The sequence below is a fragment of the Sebastes fasciatus genome, chromosome 13 (assembly GCF_043250625.1).
Source record: "Sebastes fasciatus isolate fSebFas1 chromosome 13, fSebFas1.pri, whole genome shotgun sequence".
Lineage (NCBI taxonomy): Eukaryota > Metazoa > Chordata > Actinopteri > Perciformes > Sebastidae > Sebastes > Sebastes fasciatus.
In genome coordinates, this window is record NC_133807.1 from 34,890,324 (window position 1) to 34,912,393 (window position 22,070).

General features: G+C 49.0%; 1 protein-coding gene across 1 annotated transcript in view; it reads right to left on the reverse strand.

Moving 5' to 3' along the window:
* fbxl19 (F-box and leucine rich repeat protein 19) overlaps positions 1–21,564 on the reverse strand; it is a 30,860-nt gene extending 9,296 nt beyond the window's left edge. Inside the window, exons 1-8 of the mRNA XM_074657185.1 lie at positions 21,023–21,564; positions 13,000–13,200; positions 9,357–9,500; positions 8,502–8,588; positions 7,111–7,296; positions 6,922–6,954; positions 840–2,128; positions 592–755 (exon numbers count right to left, since the gene is read on the reverse strand). Coding sequence (XP_074513286.1) covers positions 592–755; positions 840–2,128; positions 6,922–6,954; positions 7,111–7,296; positions 8,502–8,588; positions 9,357–9,500; positions 13,000–13,185 — 2,089 coding nt within the window. The 5' untranslated portion in view covers positions 13,186–13,200; positions 21,023–21,564. The remainder of the gene's footprint in view (positions 1–591; positions 756–839; positions 2,129–6,921; positions 6,955–7,110; positions 7,297–8,501; positions 8,589–9,356; positions 9,501–12,999; positions 13,201–21,022) is intronic.
* Between the last annotated feature and the right edge of the window lie 506 nt (positions 21,565–22,070).

The window sequence follows — 22,070 nt, forward strand, 5'->3', positions numbered from 1 at the left end:
CACAGACGACTTCATCACGCCACACAGACGACATCATCACGCCACACAGACGACTTCATCACGCCACACAGACGACATCATCACGCCACACAGACGACATCATCACGCCACACAGACGACTTCATCACGCCACACAGACGACATCATCACGCCACACAGACGACTTCATCACGCCACACAGACGACATCATCACGCCACACAGACGACATCATCACGCCACACAGACGACTTCATCACGCCACACAGACGACATCACACCACACTCATCACTTCAGTAAATACACAGTATATACAGTACATATATATATATATATATATATGTACTGTATATATTGTATATAAAGTAAACATTGAGTTTGTGGACAGGAAGTGTGTGCAGTAGAGCGTTGTGGACAGGAAGTGTGTGCAGTAGAGCGTTGTGGACAGGAAGTGTGTGCAGTAGAGCGTTGTGGACAGGAAGTGTGTGCAGCAGAGCGTTGTGGACAGGAAGTGTGTGCAGCAGAGCGTTGTGGACAGGAAGTGTGTGCAGCAGAGCGTTGTGGACAGGAAGTGTGTGCAGTAGAGCGTTGTGGACAGGAAGTGAGCGGCACCTTGTAGGCGGTTGATGAGCCACATGAGCTGTTTCTTGGAGATGTTGGTGTAGCCCAGGTTGAGGGAGACGGGCTGGCGGCGGATGATACCACTCAGCATTGGGGGGGTGATGGAGCGCTGCCGGCTCAGATCGATCTGAGTCCACAACCGTTTATCACAACACCTGAAGAAGACGACAACATGAACGTGTGACCTGCAGCGGAGCGGCGGTGTGATGTCAGTGTGAGGTCAGAGTGATGTCACTTACCAGCGGCTCCAGGTGCGACACACCCTCATGCACACGCACAGCTCCCTCTGGCTCAGGTGGGTGAAGACTCTGAGCCACACATCCCTCGTCATGATGTGGGCGGAGCCGGAGTCCAGCGGCAGGCAGCTGGGCTCCGGGCAGGTGGGGGGGGGCCGCACCAGGTGTCTTTCCATCTGAACGGGTCGGGGTGGCGAGGGCACGGCCGGCGGGCTGCGCTTCATCATCTGAGAGCGCGGGGCGAGGCGGGACGGCTGCGAGCAGGGGGAGGCCGCCATCGCTGACATCATCAGGCCGCCTCCCCCCCCTCCTCCCCCGTTAGAGGTGGGGATGGAGGAGGAGGAGGAGATGTTGTTCCTGGACGTCTGGTTCTTACTGTTGCTACGGATCTTGTTGCCACGGCTCCCGCTGCCTTTAGCCCCGCCCCCTCCTCCCCCGCTGTGTCTGTGATTGGTCAGAACGCCGCTGGCGTTCTCCTTTTCCCCGCCCTCCCTCCCCCCTCCCGTTCCTCCTCGTGTCCGCCCGTTGCGTGCCTCCTGCCCGTTGCTGCGCTGTTTCCCCGTGAAGCCGTCGTGCTGTGAGGACGGAGGCATCTGATTGGATGAGAGGGGTGAGGGCGGGGGGAGGGAGGCAGAGTTTTTCCTGGTCCTGTCAGAGGTGGGCGTGTCCTCCTCCTCTCCGTCCAACAGTCCTCCTTTCCGTCCACGTGGAGGTAACCCCGCCTCTACTCCTCCCCCTCTCCGCCGAGCCTTCTCCCCCCCTCCCTGCTCCTCCTCCCTCACCTCCTCCTCCCCCCTCCCTTCCTCCCCCTCCGACTCCTCGCTGGCGCTGAAGCCCAGCTCGGCCAGACGCCGCTCCCTCTCCCGCTCTCTCTCCCGCTCGCTGCGACTCCTCTCTCGCTCCGCCCGCCCCCCGCTGCTGTTGCCGTAGACGACGGGAGGAGGCGGGGCGGGGGAGGAGGACGAGGGCGAGGAGCCTGCTCCCGCCTGCTCCCCCCTGAGGGAGTCGTCGGAGTCGGACTCGGAGTCGGACTCGGAGCTGGAGGAGGAGGAGGAGGAGGACTCGGGCCGGCGCTCCAGCAGACACATCCTTTTAAAGCGCTCCAGTTTCTCTCTGTGATGGGAGCGCTGGTCAGCACTGGACGTCCCGCCTGTACCTCCCCCTCCTGTCCCACCTCCTCCTCCTCCTCCCCCGGGCTGAGAAGAAGAAGTGGAGGAGCCCTGTAGTCCTCCTGCACCTCCTCCGGCTGAGGAGGTGGGCCCGTTGGACTCCACCGCCTCCTGTTTGGGTTTCTGATGAACAGAGAAGAGCATCTGTGTTACGATGACAACCAGACACAATACACAGGGAAATATTACAGTAGACTCACATTACTGGACATAGGAAATGTTGATATCACATAGAATAAACATATATATATATATATATACATACATATATATATGTATGTATATATACACAATATATTAGAGCTGCCAATTGATTCAAATAGTTAATCGCAAATGAATCACACATTTATTTAGTGACTGTAAGAATGTTAAATATGAAGCTACAAATATAGTACATTTACTCAAATACAATTTTGAGGTACTTGTACTTTACTTGAGTATTTCCATTTGATGCTACGTTATACTTCTCCTCCACTACTTCATGGGTCGGTCTAGATCGGCTCTATATGAAACGTGTCTAGAGATTTTTTTTATTTGCTTAAAATGTTCTGTTTGTAACTTCTTCCAGGTATAAATCCTTGCTGGTCGGTGTCTCATGGTCTCTCGTGTGTCTCGTGGTCTCTCGTGTGTCTCGTGGTCTCTCGTGTGTCTCGTGGTCTCTCGTGTGTCTCGTGGTCTCTCGGTCTCTCGTGTGTCTCGTGGTCTCTCGTGTGTCTCGTGGTCTCTCGTGTGTCTCGTGGTCTCTCGTGTGTCTCGTGGTCTCTCGTGTGTCTCGTGGTCTCTCGTGTGTCTCGTGGTCTCTCGTGTGTCTCGTGGTCTCTCGTGTGTCTCGTGGTCTCTCGTGTGTCTCGTGGTCTCTCGTGTGTCTCGTGGTCTCTCGTGTGTCTCCTGGTCTCTCGTGTGTCTCCTGGTCTCTCGTGTGTCTCGTGGTCTCTCGTGTGTCTCGTGGTCTCTCGGTCTCTCGTGTGTCTCCTGGTCTCTCGTGTGTCTCGTGGTCTCTCGTGTGTCTCCTGGTCTCTCGTGTGTCTCGTGGTCTCTCGGTCTCTCGTGTGTCTCGTGGTCTCTCGTGTGTCTCGTGGTCTCTCGTGTGTCTCGTGGTCTCTCGTGTGTCTCGTGGTCTCTCGGTCTCTCGTGTGTCTCGTGGTCTCTCGTGTGTCTCGTGGTCTCTCGTGTGTCTCGTGGTCTCTCGTGTGTCTCGTGGTCTCTCGTGTGTCTCGTGGTCTCTCGTGTGTCTCGTGGTCTCTCGTGTGTCTCGTGGTCTCTCGTGTGTCTCGTGGTCTCTCGTGTGTCTCGTGGTCTCTCGTGTGTCTCGTGGTCTCTCGTGTGTCTCCTGGTCTCTCGTGTGTCTCCTGGTCTCTCGTGTGTCTCGTGGTCTCTCGTGTGTCTCGTGGTCTCTCGGTCTCTCGTGTGTCTCCTGGTCTCTCGTGTGTCTCGTGGTCTCTCGTGTGTCTCCTGGTCTCTCGTGTGTCTCGTGGTCTCTCGGTCTCTCGTGTGTCTCGTGGTCTCTCGTGTGTCTCGTGGTCTCTCGTGTGTCTCGTGGTCTCTCGTGTGTCTCGTGGTCTCTCGTGTGTCTCGTGGTCTCTCGTGTGTCTCGTGGTCTCTCGTGTGTCTCGTGGTCTCTCGTGTGTCTCGTGGTCTCTCGTGTGTCTCGTGGTCTCTCGTGTGTCTCGTGGTCTCTCGTGTGTCTCCTGGTCTCTCGTGTGTCTCGTGGTCTCTCGTGTGTCTCGTGGTCTCTCGTGTGTCTCGTGGTCTCTCGTGTGTCTCGTGGTCTCTCGTGTGTCTCGTGGTCTCTCGTGTGTCTCCTGGTCTCTCGTGTGTCTCGTGGTCTCTCGTGTGTCTCCTGGTCTCTCGTGTGTCTCGTGGTCTCTCGGTCTCTCGTGTGTCTCGTGGTCTCTCGTGGTCTCTCGTGTGTCTCGTGGTCTCTCGTGTGTCTCGTGGTCCCTCGTGTGTCTCGTGGTCCCTCGTGTGTCTCGTGGTCCCTCGTGTGTCTCGTGGTCCCTCGTGTGTCTCGTGGTCCCTCGTGTGTCTCGTGGTCCCTCGTGTGTCTCGTGGTCTCTCGTGTGTCTCGTGGTCTCTCGTGTGTCTCCTGGTCTCTCGTGTGTCTCGTGGTCTCTCGTGTGTCTCGTGGTCTCTCGTGTGTCTCGTGGTCTCTCGTGTGTCTCGTGGTCTCTCGTGTGTCTCGTGGTCTCTCGTGTGTCTCGTGGTCTCTCGTGTGTCTCGTGGTCCCTCGTGTGTCTCGTGGTCCCTCGTGTGTCTCGTGGTCCCTCGTGTGTCTCGTGGTCTCTCGTGTGTCTCGTGGTCTCTCGTGTGTCTCGTGGTCTCTCGTGTGTCTCCTGGTCTCTCGTGTGTCTCGTGGTCTCTCGTGTGTCTCGTGGTCTCTCGTGTGTCTCGTGGTCTCTCGTGTGTCTCCTGGTCTCTCGTGTGTCTCGTGGTCTCTCGTGTGTCTCGTGGTCTCTCGTGTGTCTCGTGGTCTCTCGTGTGTCTCGTGGTCTCTCGTGTGTCTCCTGGTCTCTCGTGTGTCTCATGGTCTCTCGTGTGTCTCCTGGTCTCTCGTGTGTCTCGTGGTCTCTCGTGTGTCTCGTGGTCTCTCGTGTGTCTCGTGGTCTCTCGTGTGTCTCGTGGTCTCTCGTGTGTCTCGTGGTCTCTCGTGTGTCTCGTGGTCTCTCGTGTGTCTCGTGGTCTCTCGTGTGTCTCGTGGTCTCTCGTGTGTCTCGTGGTCTCTCGTGTGTCTCGTGGTCTCTCGTGTGTCTCGTGGTCTCTCGTGTGTCTCGTGTGTCTCGTGTGTCTCCTGGTCTCTCGTGTGTCTCATGGTCTCTCGTGTGTCTCCTGGTCTCTCGTGTGTCTCATGGTCTCTCGTGTGTCTCATGTGTGTCTCCTGGTCTCTCGTGTGTCTCGTGGTCTCTCGTGTGTCTCGTGGTCTCTCGTGTGTCTCCTGGTCTCTCGTGTGTCTCGTGGTCTCTCGTGTGTCTCGTGGTCTCTCGTGTGTCTCGTGGTCTCTCGTGTGTCTCGTGGTCTCTCGTGTGTCTCCTGGTCTCTCGTGTGTCTCGTGGTCTCTCGTGTGTCTCGTGGTCTCTCGTGTGTCTCGTGGTCTCTCGTGTGTCTCCTGGTCTCTCGTGTGTCTCGTGGTCTCTCGTGTGTCTCGTGGTCTCTCGTGTGTCTCCTGGTCTCTCGTGTGTCTCGTGGTCTCTCGTGTGTCTCGTGGTCTCTCGTGTGTCTCCTGGTCTCTCGTGTGTCTCGTGGTCTCTCGTGTGTCTCTTGGTCCCTCGTGTGTCTCGTGGTCTCTCGTGTGTCTCGTGGTCTCTCGTGTGTCTCATGGTCTCTCGTGTGTCTCCTGGTCTCTCGTGTGTCTCATGGTCTCTCGTGTGTCTCCTGGTCTCTCGTGTGTCTCATGGTCTCTCGTGTGTCTCCTGGTCTCTCGTGTGTCTCGTGGTCTCTCGTGTGTCTCGTGGTCTCTCGTGTGTCTCGTGGTCTCTCGTGTGTCTCGTGGTCTCTCGTGTGTCTCGTGGTCTCTCGTGTGTCTCATGGTCTCTCGTGTGTCTCGTGGTCTCTCGTGTGTCTCATGGTCTCTCGTGTGTCTCATGGTCTCTCGTGTGTCTCATGGTCTCTCGTGTGTCTCATGGTCTCTCGTGTGTCTCATGGTCTCTCGTGTGTCTCATGGTCTCTCGTGTGTCTCATGGTCTCTCGTGTGTCTCATGGTCTCTCGTGTGTCTCATGGTCTCTCGTGTGTCTCATGGTCTCTCGTGTGTCTCATGGTCTCTCGTGTGTCTCATGGTCTCTCGTGTGTCTCATGGTCTCTCGTGTGTCTCCTGGTCTCTCGTGTGTCTCCTGGTCTCTCGTGTGTCTCCTGGTCTCTCGTGTGTCTCGTGGTCTCTCGTGTGTCTCGTGGTCTCTCGTGTGTCTCGTGGTCTCTCGTGTGTCTCCTGGTCTCTCGTGTGTCTCGTGGTCTCTCGTGTGTCTCGTGGTCTCTCGTGTGTCTCGTGGTCTCTCGTGTGTCTCGTGGTCTCTCGTGTGTCTCGTGGTCTCTCGTGTGTCTCCTGGTCTCTCGTGTGTCTCGTGGTCTCTCGTGTGTCTCATGGTCTCTCGTGTGTCTCGTGGTCTCTCGTGTGTCTCATGGTCTCTCGTGTGTCTCGTGGTCTCTCGTGTGTCTCATGGTCTCTCGTGTGTCTCATGGTCTCTCGTGTGTCTCATGGTCTCTCGTGTGTCTCCTGGTCTCTCGTGTGTCTCCTGGTCTCTCGTGTGTCTCATGGTCTCTCGTGTGTCTCCTGGTCTCTCGTGTGTCTCATGGTCTCTCGTGTGTCTCCGCTGTTCAGACTCAGACTCCAACACAAACTCCAGTGAAGCACCAAAACCTCTTGGTTGTATCTAGTGAAGCTGTTAAACAGTGTTGGCCGCGGTCGGAGGACGCGGAGGAGACCGTAGCTTTGGTCTCCAGGACCGGAGTCTCTGCTCCTCTGCTCCTCTGCTCCTCTGCCTGCCTTCACTCACACACCGTGCTCCTTCTCTCTCTCTCTCTCCACCTCTCACGTGCATGCTGCTCACTCCACACTGCAGAAGAGTTAGTTTAGCTCTGAGAATATCTAGTGAATGTTCAGTGGACGTTTGGTCAGAAATAACTGCTGCAGCTCCTCCAGACCAACAGAGGTTTCCCGTGTCTTGTGAAGTGACGGGGCTCCGCAGAGAGAAACGTTAGCTTCAGCTGAAATATAGAGTGATATTGTGCTTTTAGCTGACGTGTGTCTCCTCACTGTGTTGAGCGATGCTCCTTCATGTCTATGTAGAGCGAGCACAAGCGCCAGCAACAGGACGCTGACTTTAGTTGACTTAACGGACACAGGTGAAGCTGTTAACAAGACATTTAGGATTCTAACTAACAGTCCCTTTAAGTCTCAATAACAATAATAATAATAGTTTCTGACCTTTTTGAGGCGTTTTTCATGAGGTCCCTTCATCTGAAAGAGAGAGAGACAGACAGAGAGACAGACAGAGCTGTTAACTAAATATACAACATGTTCTTTCTAAATGCAGGATGATGTTTCCAGATTCAGTGAGTACTTTAACACATCAACTTCCTGTCAGATCTGCTCTGTGATTGGTTAACACTCCACCTTCTTCTTGGGCCCGCTGTCCTGAGGCAGCTCCTTCTCCTTCTTCCTCTTGTGCCCCCCCTCCGTCCTCCCCCCCTCCTCCAGGGAGGGCGGGGCTTTCTTTTTAGGGGGCGGGTCATCTGTGAGCTTCCAGCGGCCCACCTCGCCGTTATCCAGCCGCCGCTTCCCCGAGCCGTCCGCCTGGTCCTGGACACAGACACACAGACACACACACACAGACACACACACAGACACACACACACACACAGACACAGACACACACACACACACACACACACACACACACACACACACACACAGACACAGACACAGACACACACACAGACACAGACACAGACACAGACACACACACACACACACACACACACAGGGCTGATTTAAGACACACTGTCACACACCTGTTCACCTATTCACCTGTCTCACCTGTTCTCCTGTTCTCCTGTTCACCTGTCTCACCTGTCTCACCTGTCTCACCTGTCTCACCTGTTCTCCTGTCTCACCTGTTTCCCCTGTTCACCTGTTTCCCCTGTTCACCTGTCTCACCTGTTCACCTGTCTCACCTGTTCTCCTGTCTCACCTGTTCACCTGTTCACACCAAACTTAAAGTAAAGTTTTTGCACAGTGCGTTTACATCCATCGTCAAAGTAAAAACGAGAACAGACGCAAATTCTGAATGAAAGCTGAAAAATTCCAACTCGCGCGAGAAATTGGTGTGACGCTGTCGCTTAAGCCTCTCAGCGTTGAAGTTCTCCTGACGTCCTGACGTCCTGACGTTGAATCAGAGATGGAGGATAAAGGGCGGTATGTGTCCCAGAGCTACGACAGAACCTCATATCTGGACAGAGACGGGACGGAACTCTACCTACGCTGAGTGTTGATGGAGCAGCAGCACAGCCTGGCACTGATCAAACCAGACTCCATTCAGAAAACAAGCATTTTAAAAGTTGTCTGCTTGACGTCATGGTAACAGACCTGATGAAGCAGGAATTCAGACTTTTTACTAATCAGCATCATGATGTCGATATTTCAGCATCATTTTGATCTGCTTATTGATATTAAATCTGTTTATCGATATTAAATCTGTTTATTTTGGGTTCATACCGCAGTAGTAAACCAGATTAATTCAACCGAGGCGTGACGTGCTAGATCCAGTGAAACGCCTGCGGGTGAAGTGATGAACATCTGGGACGTATCTGGGACGTCCACGGCACCAGTACTGGTTCTTTCTGCTGGTTGATGGAATGTTGCTGGTGTCTACATGGAGGTCATTTCCTCTCTGTGGCGTGAGGCAAACCTTTGCCTTGGGTTTGTAGAGGTGTAACAGGAGCATCACTGTTTGGGGAAATGTAAACTCTCCACCAGTTGGAGGTGAACTGGTGGGACTCTCTTACCTTACTGGTTTTGCCCTCCTTGTGGCACTTTGGACACTCCCAGCAGTTTGGGATCTCATCGTTGATGATTCCTTCAGCTTTCCCCATCTGACCAGACACAAACACACTCAGTATGTACAGGCTGCTGCACACAGCATGGAACAACAACAATAGCAGTAATAATAATAATCATATTATTATCGATAATAATAATAATAATAATAATAGTAATCATCATCATCATATTATTATTAATATTAATAATACTAACAATCATATTAATATTAATAATAACAAGAATATTATTATTAATAATCATAATAATCATATTAATAATGTGTCCTTTTAAAGCTCCTGGTCCAGAAGCTAGTTGTCTCTCTAAACACACTAAACGGAGGCAGAGTGTCGCAGAGTGAATTCACTTGAATGAAACAAACCCGCTGTTACTCATCACTTCCTGCTGCTGCTGCTTCAAAATAAAACCAATAAATCATTTTTGCTGGAAGGCTTTTAATGTGAAACAGCGGCAGCAGGACATTAAAAACTCACCGTCACAGGAAAGGTTGGATGTTTTTGGGGACGGACATTTGATTGAAACAAGTGATTGAAATTATAAGTTGCAATATTGATAAGCTGCTGTAACTTACTACAACCATTCTATTGATGTTAAATTACATTTTACATTAAATACTACGTCCTTTTCCTCATCGATGTAGGACTCTTGTATTTACTCTTCGTCAAATCACAACTTTTTATCAAAATATTTTGATTACATTCACATTATGTAACCAACTCTACGACGGGACGTCCTTCAGCTGGAGTTCAGGTGTTAGTGAATCTATGATTAATTGTATTAGTAGTAATGATGAGACTGACCTTGAGACAGCTGGGGTGGATGATCTCGTTACAGATGGTACACTCCATCAGAGAGAGGCTGAACTTCTCCTCCTCAGAGTCCACTGTGTCTTCCTTCCCCGCCTCGCCGCACGCAAAGCACACCGCCGTGTGAGGCAGCACCGGCTGGACAGAAAGACAGACAGACAGGTGGGTCAGACAGGTAGAGAGACAGACAGACAGGTGGAGAGACAGACAGACAGGTGGAGAGACAGACAGACAGGTAGAGAGACAGACAGACAGGTGGAGAGACAGACAGACAGGTAGAGAGACAGACAGACAGACAGACAGGTGGATCAGACAGGTAGAGACAGACAGACAGGTAGAGAGACAGACGGACAGACAGGTGGAGAGACTGCCAGACGGAGAGACAGACAGACGGGTAGAGAGACAGACATGTGGGTTAGACAGGTAGAGAGACGGACAGAAAGACAGGTGGAGAGACAGACAGACAGGTAGAGAGACAGACATGTGGGTCAGACAGGTAGAGAGACAGACAGACAGACAGGTGGAGAGAGAGACAGACAGACAGACAGACATGTGGGTCAGACAGGTAGAGAGACAGACAGACAGACAGACAGGTGGATCAGACAGGTAGAGACAGACAGACAGACAGGTAGAGAGACAGACAGACAGACAGGTGGAGAGACAGCCAGATGGAGAGACAGACAGACAGGTTGAGAGACAGACAGACAGGTGGATCTGTCTCTCCTCCAACCACAAATAAATAAATAAACCTAAAACAGATATAATATGAAGATCGACTGGCCCAGAGTGTGTGTGTGTGTTTGTGTTTTAAAGCATCTGTGTGTAACCACGGCGATGGATCAAAGCCAACTCTCTCTCACTCACAGCGCCAGCAACCATCTCTGGTTGCCACGGAAACCCAGCATCGTCTCCTGCTGGGCTCCAGCTCTCTGCTGAAGCTATTTGAAGAATCCACACAAATAAAATAAATAAATAAATAAATAAATAAATAAATAAATATCACACCTTCAGTGTTTGAAGAAGACATTCTCCCTGTGTGTGTGTGTGTGTGTGTGTGTGTGTGTGTGTTCTTGTATCTCTGTGAGGACCAGTGCAGGTTCTGCAGTGAGAGAACATTGTGTCCGGTCCACATATACAGTCTCTCTCTCTCTCTCGCTCTCTCTTTCTGTCTGTGTGATAAAGGACTTTATTTTAACAACAAGCCCTCCTGTCTGTTGATGTTCTCCAGTTAGGAATCACAAAACACTCTGTTACATTCTAAAGGGAACTTTCATTCTGTGTTGATGTTGGCGGTCCCTGTGGACGACAGCGGGACCGGAGTCCCTTTAGAAAACCTCTCATTCTACTGCAGCAGGGTCCGACAGTCTCAGTCCTGGTTCTGGTTTCCTTCCCTCCAGTGATGACGTCATGATGAGGTCACGCTGTTAGCTGGAGGCTAACCAAAGGAAAGACTGGAGGCTAACGCTAGCAGTGGGCTAACATTAGCTGGAGGCTAACGCTAGCAGTGGGCTAACATTAGCTGGAGGCTAACACTAGCAGTGGGCTAACATTAGCTGGAGGCTAACGCTAGCAGTGGGCTAACATTAGCTGGAGGCTAACGCTAGCAGTGGGCTAACATTAGCTGGAGGCCAACGCTAGCAGTGGGCTAACATTAGCTGGAGGCTTACCAAAGGAAAGACTGGAGGCTAACACTAGCAGTGGGTTAACATTAGCTGGAGGCTAACGCTAGCAGTGGGTTAACATTAGCTGGAGGCTAACCAAAGGAAAGACTGCAGGCTAACATTAGCAGTGGGTTAACATTAGCTGGAGGCTAACCAAATGAAAGACTGGAGGCTAACATTAGCTGGAGGCTAACGCTAGCAGTGGGTTAACATTAGCTGGAGGCTAACCAAAGGAAAGACTGGAGGCTAACACTAGCAGTGGGTTAACATTAGCTGGAGGCTAACCAAATGAAAGACTGGAGGCTAACATTAGCTGGAGGCTAACCAAATGAAAGACTGGAGGCTAACATTAGCTGGAGGCTAACGCTAGCAGTGGGTTAACATTAGCTGGAGGCTAACCAAAGGAAAGACTGGAGGCTAACACTAGCAGTGGGTTAACATTAGCTGGCGGCCAACCAAATGAAAGACTGGAGGCTAACACTAGCAGTGGGCTAACATTAGCTGGAGGCTAACGCTAGCAGTGGGTTAACATTAGCTGGAGGCTAACCAAAGGAAAGACTGGAGGCTAACACTAGCAGTGGGTTAACATTAGCTGGAGGCTAACCAAAGGAAAGACTGGAGGCTAACACTAGCAGTGGGCTAACATTAGCTGGAGGCTAACGCTAGCAGTGGGTTAACATTAGCTGGAGGCTAACCAAATGAAAGACTGGAGGCTAACACTAGCAGTGGGCTAACATTAGCTGGAGGCTAACGCTAGCAGTGGGTTAACATTAGCTGGAGGCTAACCAAAGGAAAGACTGGAGGCTAACACTAGCAGTGGGCTAACATTAGCTGGAGGCTAACCAAAGGAAAGACTGGAGGCTAACACTAGCAGTGGGCTAACATTAGCTGGAGGCTAACGCTAGCAGTGGGTTAACATTAGCTGGAGGCAAACCAAAGGAAAGACTGGAGGCTAACACTAGCAGTGGGTTAACATTAGCTGGAGGCTAACCAAATGAAAGACTGGAGGCTAACACTAGCAGTAGGCTAACATTAGCTGGAGGCTAACGCTAGCAGTGGGTTAACATTAGCTGGAGGCTAACCAAAGGAAAGACTGGAGGCTAACACTAGCAGTGGGCTAACATTAGCTGGAGGCTAACCAAAGGAAAGACTGGAGGCTAACACTAGCAGTGGGCTAACATTAGCTGGAGGCTAACGCTAGCAGTGGGTTAACATTAGCTGGAGGCTAACCAAAGGAAAGACTGGAGGCTAACACTAGCAGTGGGCTAACATTAGCTGGAGGCTAACGCTAGCAGTGGGCTAACATTAGCTGGAGGCTAACGCTAGCAGTGGGCTAACATTAGCTGGAGGCTAACGCTAGCAGTGGGCTAACATTAGCTGGAGGCTAACGCTAGCAGTGGGCTAAAGCTCCACATCTAAATGTCCTCTGTGTTGTTGTCTGAATCCAGATCTCACAGACATTAGAGATGAGTAACTGTGATTGGAGCTCTAGAGCTACAATATCAGAGAAGCGTTTCAGAGACGGAGAGAAAGGGATGCTAATAGTTTAGCCTTCTGCTAACAGCAGCTAACGTGAGCCGTTAGCTGCTGTTAGCAGAAGGCTAAACTATTAGCATCCCTTTCTCTCCGTCTCTGAAACGCTTCTCTGATGTTGTCCGTCTCTCTTTCTGACTGACTTTACTGAAGGATAGTTAACTATAGACATCCACAGATTTATACGCCCTCAGTTTATCTTTACAGCGCTGCCGTTGGCCACCGGCCCGCTGGTCGGACGCAAGGCTACTTAGCTAGCTTAGCTCGCTAATTCCACCACGCTGTCATGAAACACAGAACATGAGGTGAACAAAGTCGACCCTCATCTGGTGATAGCACTGTGCTATCCTACGCTGTGACCAGAGTGTGAGGATGAAGCATTAAGTTGTTCAATTTTCATTTTTGTGTGTGTGTGTGTGTGTGTGTGTGTGTGTGTGTCTCACCGCCGTGCACTGTCTCAGGAGGCAGGACTGCTTCATCCGGCCGGGCCCTCCGAACTTCTTCATGTCCTTACAGAAGTGACACTCCCCACACTCGTTCCTCATGCAGGCCTGGCAGCGCCGGCACCGCGTCCGCCTGCGCCTTGCCCCCCCGCCAGCCCCTCCGCCCAGCGCCTTACTGCCCGACATCCCCGAACAAGTCAGCTGGAGACACACAGAGAGACACAACAAGCAGAGCAGTGAGGTCATTCATTCATTCATCAATGTAAGGTGAACAGCAGAGACGGCGTTAGTGTCTTCGCCCAGGTCTATATTAACAGATTAGTGTTTATCATCCGAGTAAATACAGAATCCAGATGTGTTGTCTTAATACAACTCATCCATGAAGTTTAAAGAGTTCTCCTGGACCAAAACAAAGATGGCAGCCTGCATGAGCGCAGCAAACTAACTAACCGATGGATGCAGCGGCAGACCAGCAACTCCTGTGTTCTGAATACTGCTTTTATGAACGGAGTCTGGTGGCTTTGAAGACAGCGATATGATGACTTCCGATTCTCGTCAGAAAGGTCTGTCTGATGATGAGGTAAAGGACTGTCTGATGGTAAAGGACTGTCGGATGGTAAAGGACTGTCTGACGGTGAGGTAAAGGACTGTCTGATGGTGAGGTAAAGGACTGTCTGATGGTGAGGTAAAGGACTGTCTGATGGTGAGGTAAAGGACTGTCTGATGGTAAAGGACTGTCTGACGGTGAGGTAAAGGACTGTCTGATGGTGAGGTAAAGGACTGTCTGATGGTGAGGTAAAGGGCTGTCTGATGGTGAGGTAAAGGACTGTCTGATGGTAAAGGACTGTCTGATGGTGAGGTAAAGGGCTGTCTGATGGTGAGGTAAAGGGCGGTCTGATGGTAAAGGACTGTCTGACGGTGAGGTAAAGGACTGTCTGATGGTGAGGTAAAGGACTGTCTGATGGTGAGGTAAAGGGCTGTCTGATGGTGAGGTAAAGGACTGTCTGATGGTGAGGTAAAGGACTGTCTGATGGTAAAGGACTGTCTGATGGTAAAGGACTGTCTGATGGTAAAGGACTGTCTGATGGTAAAGGACTGTCTGACGGTGAGGTAAAGGACTGTCTGATGGTGAGGTAAAGGACTGTCTGATGGTGAGGTAAAGGACTGTCTGATGGTGAGGTAAAGGACTGTCTGATGGTGAGGTAAAGGACTGTCTGATGGTAAAGGACTGTCTGATGGTGAGGTAAAGGACTGTCTGACGGTGAGGTAAAGGACTGTCTGATGGTGAGGTAAAGGAATGTCTGATGGTAAAGGACTGTCTGACGGTGAGGTAAAGGACTGTCTGATGGTGAGGTAAAGGACTGTCTGATGGTGAGGTAAAGGACTGTCTGATGGTGAGGTAAAGGACTGTCTGATGGTAAAGGACTGTCTGATGGTGAGGTAAAGGACTGTCTGACGGTGAGGTAAAGGACTGTCTGATGGTAAAGGAATGTCTGATGGTGAGGTAAAGGACTGTCTGATGGTAAAGGACTGTCTGATGGTAAAGGACTGTCTGATGGTAAAGGACTGTCTGACGGTGAGGTAAAGGACTGTCTGATGGTGAGGTAAAGGACTGTCTGATGGTAAAGGACTGTCTGATGGTGAGGTAAAGGACTGTCTGATGGTAAAGGACTGTCTGACGGTGAGGTAAAGGACTGTCTGATGGTGAGGTAAAGGACTGTCTGACGGTGAGGTAAAGGACTGTCTGATGGTGAGGTAAAGGACTGTGTGATGCAGAGGTAAAGGACTGTCTGATGGCGAGGTAAAGGACTGTCTGATGGTGAGGTAAAGGACTGTGTGATGCAGAGGTAAAGGACTGTCTGATGGTGAGGTAAAGGACTGTCTGATGGTAAAGGACTGTCTGATGGTGAGGTAAAGGACTGTCTGACGGTGAGGTAAAGGACTGTCTGATGGTGAGGTAAAGGACTGTCTGATGGTGAGGTAAAGGACTGTCTGATGGTAAAGGAATGTCTGATGGTGAGGTAAAGGACTGTCTGATGGTAAAGGACTGTCTGATGGTAAAGGACTGTCTGATGGTAAAGGACTGTCTGACGGTGAGGTAAAGGACTGTCTGATGGTGAGGTAAAGGACTGTCTGATGGTAAAGGACTGTCTGATGGTGAGGTAAAGGACTGTCTGATGGTAAAGGACTGTCTGACGGTGAGGTAAAGGACTGTCTGACGGTGAGGTAAAGGACTGTCTGACGGTGAGGTAAAGGACTGTCTGATGGTGAGGTAAAGGACTGTGTGATGCAGAGGTAAAGGACTGTCTGATGGTGAGGTAAAGGACTGTCTGACGGTGAGGTAAAGGACTGTCTGATGGTGAGGTAAAGGACTGTCTGATGGTAAAGGACTGTCTGATGGTGAGGTAAAGGACTGTCTGATGGTAAAGGACTGTCTGATGGTGAGGTAAAGCACTGTCTGATGGTAAAGGACTGTCTGATGGCGAGGTAAAGGAATGTCTGATGGTAAAGGACTGTCTGATGGTGAGGTAAAGGACTGTCTGATGGTGAGGTAAAGGACTGTCTGATGGTAAAGGACTGTCTGATGGTGAGGTAAAGGACTGTCTGATGGTGAGGTAAAGGACTGTCTGATGGTAAGGTAGAGGGCTGTCTGATGGTAAAGGACTGTCTGATAGTGAGGTAAAGGACTGTCTGATGGTGAGGTAAAGGACTGTCTGATGGTAAAGGGCTGTCTGATTGCGAGGTAACGGACTGTCTGATGGAAAAGGACTGTCTGACGGTGAGGTAAAGGACTGTCTGACGGTGAGGTAAAGGACTGTCTGACGGTGAGGTAAAGGACTGTCTGACGGTGAGGTAAAGGACTGTCTGATGGTGAGGTAAAGGACTGTGTGATGCAGAGGTAAAGGACTGTCTGATGGCGAGGTAAAGGACTGTCTGACGGTGAGGTAAAGGACTGTCTGATGGTGAGGTAAAGGACTGTCTGATGGTAAAGGACTGTCTGATGGTGAGGTAAAGGACTGTGTGATGCAGAGGTAAAGGACTGTCTGATGGTGAGGTAAAGGACTGTCTGACGGTGAGGTAAAGGACTGTCTGATGGTGAGGTAAAGGACTGTCTGATGGTAAAGGACTGTCTGATGGTGAGGTAAAGCACTGTCTGATGGTAAAGGACTGTCTGATGGCGAGGTAAAGGAATGTCTGATGGTAAAGGACTGTCTGATGGTGAGGTAAAGGACTGTCTGATGGTGAGGTAAAGGACTGTCTGATGGTAAAGGACTGTCTGATGGTGAGGTAAAGGACTGTCTGATGGTGAGGTAAAGGACTGTCTGATGGTAAGGTAGAGGGCTGTCTGATGGTAAAGGACTGTCTGATAGTGAGGTAAAGGACTGTCTGATGGTGAGGTAAAGGACTGTCTGATGGTGAGGTAAAGGACTGTCTGATGGTGAGGTAAAGGACTGTCTGATGGTGAGGTAAAGGACTGTCTGATGGTAAAGGGCTGTCTGATTGCGAGGTAACGGACTGTCTGATGGAAAAGGACTGTCTGACGGTGAGGTAAAGGACTGTCTGACGGTGAGGTAAAGGACTGTCTGACGGTGAGGTAAAGGACTGTCTGACGGTGAGGTAAAGGACTGTCTGACGGTGAGGTAAAGGACTGTCTGATGGTGAGGTAAAGGACTGTCTGACGGTGAGGTAAAGGACTGTCTGATGGTAAAGGGCTGTCTGATGGTGAGGTAAAGGGCTGTCTGATGGTGAGGTAAAGGACTGTCTGATGGTGAGGTAAAGGACTGTATGATGGTGAGGTAAAGGGCTGTCTGATGGTGAGGTAAAGGACTGTCTGATGGTAAAGGACTGTCTGATGGCGAGGTAAAGGACTGTCTGATGGTGAGGTAAAGGACTGTCTGATGGTGAGGTAAAGGACTGTCTGACTGTGAGGTAAAGGACTGTCTGATGGTGAGGTAAAGGGCTGTCTGATGGTGAGGTAAAGGGCTGTCTGATGGTGAGGTAAAGGACTGTCTGATGGTAAAGGACTGTCTGACGGTGAGGTAAAGGACTGTGTGATGGTGAGGTAAAGGGCTGTCTGATGGTGAGGTAAAGGGCTGTCTGATGGTGAGGTAAAGGACTGTGTGATGGTGAGGTAAAGGGCTGTCTGATGGTGAGGTAAAGGACTGTCTGATGGTAAAGGACTGTCTGATGGTGAGGTAAAGGACTGTCTGATGGCGAGGTAAAGGACTGTCTGATGGTAAAGGACTGTCTGATGGTGAGGTAAAGGACTGTCTGACGGTGAGGTAAAGGACTGTCTGATGGTGAGGTAAAGGACTGTCTGATGGTGAGGTAAAGGACTGTCTGATGGTAAAGGACTGTCTGATGGTGAGGTAAAGGGCTGTCTGATGGTAAAGGACTGTCTGACGGTGAGGTAAAGGACTGTCTGATGGTGAGGTAAAGGACTGTCTGGTGGTGAGGTAAAGGACTGTCTGATGGTAAAGGACTGTCTGATGGTGAGGTAAAGGGCTGTCTGATGGTGAGGTAAAGGACTGTCTGGTGGTGAGGTAAAGCAGTGAAAATATTCTTTATATAGTGTCCACTTAAACCGTCAGACAGCCTTTCCTGACGGAGAACTGAAGCCGTTACATCGCTCTCTTCAAAGCCACCAGACTCCATTCACAAAAACAGTAATTTTACCTCTCAGAACACAGAAATATACATACAACCCCACTTCTTTCAGTTATTTCTAAAGGTAGCACAGCTAACGTTGACTCAGTTAGTGCTAGCGTTCACATTATTCATAACCTTATTGATTAGCTTACTATGCTAACCGACGTCACTATGTGTCCATTTCAATTTACATCAACAAACATTTTAGAAAACAAAACCTTGAAATCTGTTATTAAAGAATTATGACAACATATCTTCTCAGTGGAACATTTTATAATGCTCTATAATGGTGACACATGTCTTCTTACTTGTTAACCAACACAGACGCTGATACTAATATATCTGTAATAGTATCAACAGCCATTTATTGAGCTCTAATCACAGCGATCAAATTACTGTCGAGGAACAAGTTTGCTGCTTCTCGCAGTTAACAAAAGTGTGATGAAGTCGATTTAAACATCTGCAGTGGAGCTGACACCAGTAGTTGTTGTGCAGCAGTCACACAGTGAGGAACAGTGCAAATCAAACTAAATATTAACAATAAAGATCATCAATAAGTTGCAGAAAACAAATGTCCACATGCTAGTAAACAGTGAGGATGAAAAGATAAACGTGTAGATGGTGGTGAGGTGAAACGGAGGCTGGATGAACTGATTGATCAATTACCAAAATAGATACTGATTATTAATCTTCTGTTGATCCACAAATTGATTTATTTACTAATGATTGCAGCTCTGATATAGAAATGTGCATGTGAGTAAAAACAAGCTGTTGAATCTTTTTAAACTGTCTGGATCCTCATCCTGCTCCTGTTTCTCTCAGTTCTTTGCATTATGTATTGTTTATTTATATGTTATATATTATTATTATAACATATTTATTATATTTGACTGGTTGTATATTTGTATTGTTTAATAAGAGCAGAGAGAACACAGCAGCTTTCTGATTCATCTAATGAGAATAAAATAAAGGCTCCATGATTATGGAATCGATTACTGATTATATGATAAACATTAAGGTGATTACTTACAGACGTGGACAAAATTGTTGGTACCCTTCCGTTAAAGAGAGAAAAACCCACAATGGTCACTGAAATAACTTGAAACTGACAAAAGTAATAATAAATAAAAATTTACTGAAAATGAACTAATGAAAATCAGATATTGTTTTTGAATTATGGTTCAGCAGAATCATTTTAAAAAACAAACTGATGAAACTGGCCTGGACAAAAATGATGGTACCCCTAGAAAAGATGTAAAATAATGTGACCATAGGGACATGTTAAACTAAGGTTTGTCCTGTAATTAGCATCACAGGTATCTTCAAACTTGTAATCAGTCAGTCTGCCTATTTAAAGGGTGAAAAGTAGTCACTGTGCTGTTTGGTATCATGGTGTGTACCACACTGAACATGGACCACAGAAAGCTAAGGAGAGAGTTGTCTCAGGAGATCAGAAAGAACATTATAGACCTTCATGTTAAAGGTAAAGGCTATAGGACCATCTCCAAGCAGCTTGATGTTCCTGTGACTACAGCTGCTCATATTATTCAGAAGTTTAAGATCCATGGGACTGTAGCCAACCTCCCTGGACGTGGCCGCAAGAGGAAAATTGATGACAAATTGAAGATACGGATAATACGAATGGTAACCAAAGAGCCCAGAACAACTTCCAAAGAGATTAGAGGTGAACTTCAAGGTCAAGGTACATCAGTGTCAGATTGCACCATCTGTCACTGTTTGAGCCAAAGTGGACTTAATGGAAGACGACCGAGGAGGACACCAAATCATAAAGAAGCGAGACTGGAATTTTCCAAAATGCATATTGACAAGCCACAAAGCTTCTGGGAGAATGTCCTTTGGACAGATGAGACAAAACTGGAGCTTTTTGGCAAGTCACATCAGCTCTATGTTCACAGACGAAGAGATGAAGCATCCAAAGAAAAGAACACTGTACCTAATGTGAAACATGGAGGAGGCTCGGTTATGTTATGGGGCTGCTTTGTTGCATCTGGCACAGGGTGTCTTGAATCTGTGCAGGGTGCAATGAAATCTCAAGACTATCAAGGCATTCTGGAGCGAAATGTGCTGCCCAGTGTCAGAAAGCTTGGTCTCAGTTGCAGGTCATGGGTCCTCAAACAGGATAACGACCCAAAACACAGCAAAAAACACCCAAGAATGGCTAAGAACTAAACATTGGACTATTCTGAAGTGGCCTTCTATGAGCCCGGATCTAAATCCTATTGAACATCTGTGGAAGGAGCTGAAACATGCATTCGGAGAAGGCACCCTTCAAACCTGAGACAGCTGGAGCAGTTTGCTCACGAGGAGTGGGCCAACATACCTGTCGACAGGTGCAGAAGTCTCATTGAGAGTTACAGAAATCACTTGATTGCAGTGATTGCCTCAAAAGGTTGTGCAACTAAATATTAAGTTAATGTTACCATCATTTTTGTCCAGGCCAGTTTCATCAGTTTGTTTTTTAAAATGATTCTGTTGAACCATAATTCAAAAACAATGTCTGATTTTCATTAGTTAATTTTCAGTGAATTTTTATTTATTATTACTTTTGTCAGTTTCAAGTTATTTCAGTGACCTTTGTGGGTTTTTCTTTCTTTAACGGAACGTTACCAACAACTTTGCCTACGTCTGTATGTGTATATATGATAAACATTAAGGTGATTACTTATGTGTTTATATGATAAACATTCATGTTTTAAGTTATATAAAAGGGGTAGGATCATATAAATGTATACTTCTGTCCAACTCCTTTTCAGAAATGTCCTTTATTTATGTAATTTATGGAGGATTAGCTGTATATGTTTACTCTTCATGTTATTGGATCTTTGTGTTTTGTTATTATTTGTCACATGTTCTAAATAGAGATATCCAGCCATCAGATCCACATCTTATTATGTATGTTCTGTTCTCTGTATTTCTGTCTTGTGCTGCTGCAACAACCGGATGAATACTGTGTTATCAGACATCCAGCTGCAGGAGGAGGTAACACCAGCTAGCAGCAACAATAATGAAGATGCGCATCTGATGCTAGCAGCTAGCAGCTAGCAGCTAACAGCTAGCGCGTCACAGTCACCTGCATTAAGTCAAAGAGAGCAAACACAACAAACCTGCACAGGTGTATTACCGGCAGGTGTGTTGTTGAATAGATATCCCATAATATGAGATTACCTCTCCTCACCACCCCCCTGATCTGATCTGATGTTAGCCTGCTAGCCGTGCAGCAGCAGCGCTTCCTCTTTCATTCTCTCATCAACAACAAGCCTTAAGAACAACATGGCTGCTAGAGACCGACCCAGCAGCCTCCAGCAGACTCTAGCAGACTCTAACAGACTCAGCAGACCCAGCAGACACTCACCTCCTCGTATCAGGTCGCATCCTCCCGGGTCGCTCATTAGAAACAACAGCAGTCAGCTCAGTTAGCCTCTGTTCAGAGCAGCAGAGCAGCTAGAGCAGAGTCCGCTTCCTTGTTTCTCTCTCCGCTCCGCAGCCTGCTGCTGTTAGCTGTTAGCTGGTAGCTGCTAGCTGCTAGCTGTTAGCTGTTAGCTGCTAGCTGGTAGCTGCCAGCTTCCTCCCGGGTTACAGTTAGCCTCCGGGCTGCTGCTAGCTCTGTTAGCTGTTAGCTCCCGGGCTGCTTCACATGCTAACCATTAGCTTCCAGTGCTAGCTCCGAGCTAACACAACTAACAACTAACTGACCTGCTGAAGGAGATAATGACTGATGACTGATGACTGATCACTGATCTGAGATCAATAAAGAGAAGAAGAACACAGTGATGCTACTGACCCCCCCTCTACCTCTCTCTCTCTCTCTCTCTCTCTCTCTCTCTCCCTCTACCTCTCTATCTCCCTCTCTCTCTCTCTCTCTCCCTCTACCTCTCTCTCTCTCTCTCTCTCTCTCCCTCTCCCTCTACCTCTCTATCTCCCTCTCTCTCTCTCTCTCTCTCTCTCTCCCTCTACCTCTCTATCTCCCTCTCTCTCTCTCTCTCTCTACCTCTCTCTCTCCCTCTCTCTCTCTCTCCCTCTACCTCTCTCTCTCTCTCTCTCTCTCTCTCCCTCTACCTCTCTATCTCCCTCTCTCTCTCTCTCTCTCCCTCTACCTCTCTCTCTCTCTCTCTCTCTCTCCCTCTCCCTCTACCTCTCTATCTCCCTCTCTCTCTCTCTCTCTCCCTCTACCTCTCTATCTCCCTCTCTCTCTCTCTCTCTACCTCTCTCTCTCTCTCTCTCTCTCTCTCTCTCTCCCTCTACCTCTCTATCTCCCTCTCTCTCTCTCCCTCTACCTCTCTATCTCCCTCTCTCTCTCTCTCTCTACCTCTCTCTCTCTCTCTCTCTCTCTCTCCCTCTACCTCTCTATCTCCCTCTCTCTCTCTCTCTCTACCTCTCTCTCTCTATCTCTCTATCTCTCT